Below are 4,426 nucleotides of genomic sequence, written 5' to 3'. Positions count from 1 at the left end.
TACTCTTTTTTATTCTTGCTTTATTTTTCTCCTATTTTATTTTATTTTATCTTAATCTATTGAACATAATTTCTTAATCATGTGTCTAAAAGAAACGAATATAGTTAGGACGAAGGGAATACAACTCAATTAAATTGGAACAGAACGAATATACTTATAATTTGGAAAAACACCATTGAGTCCAAACTGAACCCTCTATAGTATGTGGTGTGTGTACACTGTACACACATAAGAATATCTATTTCACCAAGTTTGAAAGCAAATAGTGATGACTGATAAATAGCTCTATGTAATGAATACTGTAATTAGTTATAATTATTTAGAGTTGACCAAAAACATCAATCCATAAAGACGAAATAGCTATAATAATATAACACTTCCACACGCATAACCCTAGTAAACATAGATCCACAATAGTCAATAGTCATACACAATATAAAGACAACGTAACAAACAAATGTAGATCTTCCCATCTTTTTTCCTCTCAAGACCTACGACGTTCATACACTATCAAACACATTATATATATAAATAGATATATGAGAAAACATTCACTCAAGTAAAGCAAATGTAGTGAGGTCCGAGGCTCCGGTCCCACTGTGAAGGCTAGGATGGTGGTGGTGGTGGTGATGATGATGGTGCGGGTGAGGGTGGTGGTTGTTAGGAGGAAGGCGAACCGCGATGATCCTTGGCCGGCCATGTGGAAACCCCAACATAGAATTGTAATCGCCTTCGTTTTCAACTAGACCGTAGTGTGGATCCTCCTGCCGTGCATCCTACCATAGCAAAACTCCCACATAAATAAGACTATAGAAGTTTATTTGCAATGTAAATGAATTAATTGAAAAAAAAACTTACAAACTGAAGCACAAGGCCTCTGTGTATCTCTTCAACATTCCTTAGCTGCAAATGAAAAAACAAATAAGGAAAATGAAGTAATCTACGAAAAAATATGTTGAAAGATGAACAAATGAAATTAAAATATTTTAGTAATTTATCTTACCTTTTTCCTGCTGGTATCAATCCGGCTGCTGATGACTTTGTACTGTCATGGTTAAGATTATTGCAATAATTAGCAAAGCTTAATTGTTTAGGTAAAGTTTAAACAACCAAGATTAAACTCATTCTATTGATATATAAATGGAAAATGAAGAGAGTATGAAAATCACTAAATAGAAATTTATAATCCCAAATTTCTATAATTACTGATCAATATTTCTGTCACTAATATCTATCTCTATAAGAAATTAATGATTTTTATTTATATTTTCCCAATCAACTTTATCTTGACATGATTCGTTGCAGGCTTTCCTGCAAAAATTGTTGACAAGAATCCCAATTTCATCCATCAGTCTATCAAGAACTGAACTTTTTTTCTTCAATTTATTCCTTCAATTTGGATATCCATTTTAATAGATCTATAATACTGAAGATTTTGATAGGCTTTCTCCATCAAATAAATGACACCACCTTAATTTTAATCGCAATTGAAAAAGGAAACCCTAGAAATTTATTGAGAGAGCTAGAGAGAGAAATTTCACACCTTTTTCTCTCGAATCACCTTCATAGAGTTGTCCATATCTTCGATGAGATTCACCATCTGCTCGTACCCCAGATCGTTCAAGCTCTCTCCCCTCCTTTGTCTGACAAATTTAATCGAAATAGATAATAATTAAATCAAAGGAAAAAACTATAAAAGTGGAGGCTAAAATCAAATACTAGTTCATACCGAATCTCCATCATCAGATTCCTATTGATCTCCTTCAGCTTCTTCAAGTGCTCTTGCATTTTCTTCAAAATAAAAAAAGTTTGTATTTTTAATACTAAAAAATAAATAAAATCAAGAAATAAATAAAGTGAAGTGGAAGAACCTCGTAGTGGGAGCTCCAAATATCTGTCCTAACAGTCTTCTGGTATTCATCAACAATCTGCTTTGTCCTAAAACACGCACCACACATACTCCAAGATTAACACCAAATTACTATCAAATCTGACAAATCAGAGAGAGAGAGAGGAAGAGATTTTGATTACGTGATAGTGGGGCTGGTGTATTCATGAAGCTTCTGAGTGCTGGAAATCATGATAATGGAAATCTTGGCATCACAAAGCACAGTGAGCTCATGAGCTTTCTTGAAAAGCCCATTTCTCCTCTTGGAGTAGGTCACCTGCCTGTTTGTTTGGTTCTCTATTTTCTTGATCTGGATCTTCCCACGAGCCATGTCTCTCTCTCTCTCTCTCTCTCTAAACTCTGCAAATCTTGTGAAGAAATGGAGATAAGATTCTGAAGAGATGAATGATAAAGAGACAGAAGGGGAGAGGGGGGCTGTATCATTAAAGAGGTTTGAGGGACCATGAGCTAACCAAAAATGGAAAAATTTACCAAATGGGTGAAAAAGGGTTTCAGAAGTTGATAAAGTAATTTAAGAATGAGTCATTTCTTGTTATCAGTCACCACCAAATTTATTTCATTTTACTTTCATTTTCTTCCCACAAAAGATTGTCTCACTTTGACCGGACACGGGTCTTAAGAAATATAATGAAAAGTGAGTTGAAAAAGTTAGTGGAATGTGAGTCCTATTTTTATATATTAGTTTTATGATAAAATGTGAGTAGGAATGAGTTAGTGGAATATGTGGTCCACTACCAAAATTGGTAAAAAGTGAATTGGGACAGTTGGACGAACATGTTGAAATATTTGATTTTATTCAACTTGATTTCTCTTATGATATACAATCCTTTATATAGGATGTGGACTATACAAAATAAGGTAAAGATTTACCCTAATTCTAATTGCCTATTACACGGTAATTACAATCACAATATCAATTTCATATCTCCTTGATTTACTTCCTTGTGATTTGATCTCCTTTTGATTTCTTCTCAATAGTCCCCCTCAAGTTAAGTAAGGGGATCGTCCATACTTAACTTGCCCAATACTTCATGAAAATTTCTTGAGTCCACAGCCTTGGTGAGGATAGCTGCTAGTTGGTCTTCGGATCTGACAAAGGGTAGCTCCACCACCTTTACCTCTATGTTATCCTTGATGAAGTGTCGATCTACTTCAACATGTGTTGTTCGATCATGCTGCACTGGGTTCTCCGATATGCTAATGGCTGTCTTATTGTCGCAGAACAGTTTGCAGGGACTGGGGGGCATCAACTCCAACTAGGTCATCAGTCTTTTCAGCCATAGGATCTCGGTTAATCCGCTTTTGATCCCTCGGAATTCTGCCTCTGCACTTGACAAAGCTACCACCTTTTGTTTTTTACTTCGCCAGGTGACTAAATTGCCGCCAACAAAGGTAAAGTACCCTGCAGTTGATTTTCGATCATTCGGGTTTCTCGCCCAATCAGCATCTGTGTATCCGTATATGTCCATATGTCCATGCTTCTTGAACATCACTCCATGTCCTGGTGTTCCCTTCAGGTATCGGACAATCCACAGAGCTGATTCCCAATGAGCCGCTTGGGGTCTGTGCATAAATTAACTTACCTCTCCAACGGCATATGCTATGTCAGGCCTAGTATGGGACAAGTAGATCAGCTTCCCAACTAAGCGTTGATATCTTGTACGATGAGTGGGTTCCGCTCCTTCTACTATCTGCAAACCATGGTTCTGGACCATAGGAGTATCTGCTGGCTTGCAGTCCAGCATTCCAGTTTCTGCCAACAAGTCGAGAACATACTTCCTTTGATTAATGAAGATTCCTTGTTGAGACCTTAGTACTTCTATCCCCAGAAAATACTTTAGTAGTCCAAGGTCCTTCATCTCAAATTCTGAAAAAAGATTCTGTCTCAGCTGCTCGATTTCTTCCTCGTCATCGCCAGTGAGAATCATGTCATCAACATAGATAATAAAACAAGTGATCTTTCCTTCCCTTTTCTTCAGAAACATAGTGTGATCAGAATTACTCTGTTTGTACTCATACTTCTTCATCACCTCGGTAAATCTCTCAAACCAAGCTCGAGGCGACTGCTTCAACCCATACAATATTTTCTTGAGCTTGCATATTTTTCCACCTTCAAAGTCTTCCGAGAATCCTGGTGGAGCCTCCATATAGATTGGTTTTGGGAGTTCACCATACAGGAAGGCATTAGTGACATCGAACTGGTGTAGGGGCCACTCCTTGTTGGCTGCAATAGAGAAGATGACCCTGATTGTGTTTATTTGATAATGTCTCGGCATAGTCAACCCCATATTTCTGAGTGTACCCTTTTGCTACCAGTCAGACCTTATATCGCTCAACCGACCCATCTGGTCTCCTTTTGATAGTGAGAACCACCTGCATCCCACGGCTCGCACACCTTCTGGTTTGACACATACTTCTCATGTCTTGTTCTTCATTAGTGCTTTCATTTCTACTATCATTGCCTTTTTCCAATGGGCTATTTCCATAGCTTCTTCAGCAGTTTGAGGAATCTCTTCT

The 4,426-nt window shown here is 37.3% G+C and overlaps 1 protein-coding gene across 1 annotated transcript; it reads right to left on the bottom strand.

The window, feature by feature from the left end:
• Positions 1–290: 290 nt before the first annotated feature.
• LOC121756956 (floral homeotic protein DEFICIENS-like) lies at positions 291–2,299 on the bottom strand. The gene is made up of 7 exons (XM_042152394.1): positions 2,032–2,299; positions 1,872–1,938; positions 1,730–1,791; positions 1,544–1,643; positions 1,004–1,045; positions 859–903; positions 291–776 (listed from the first exon to the last, which is right to left on the bottom strand). Exons 1-7 carry the CDS (start codon positions 2,217–2,219, stop codon positions 552–554), a joined length of 729 nt encoding a protein of 242 aa, XP_042008328.1. The 5' UTR covers positions 2,220–2,299; the 3' UTR covers positions 291–551.
• Between the last annotated feature and the right edge of the window lie 2,127 nt (positions 2,300–4,426).

Source organism: Salvia splendens, chromosome 12 (genome assembly GCF_004379255.2).
Source record: "Salvia splendens isolate huo1 chromosome 12, SspV2, whole genome shotgun sequence".
Taxonomy (NCBI): Eukaryota; Viridiplantae; Streptophyta; class Magnoliopsida; order Lamiales; family Lamiaceae; genus Salvia; species Salvia splendens.
This window is presented reverse-complemented; position numbering and strand designations above follow the sequence as displayed.

Bases quoted from the DNA above. Each gene is read 5' to 3' on its own strand.
- LOC121756956 (XM_042152394.1), bottom strand. From the start codon at position 2,219: ATGGCTCGTGGGAAGATCCAGATCAAGAAAATAGAGAACCAAACAAAC. The intron at 1,792-1,871 runs GTTCTTCCACTT...TTTATTTTGAAG, and splicing joins TTTGGAGCTCCCACTACGAG to AAAATGCAAGAGCACTTGAA. The intron at 904-1,003 runs GTAAGATAAATT...TTTCATTTGCAG, and splicing joins TTGATACCAGCAGGAAAAAG to CTAAGGAATGTTGAAGAGAT.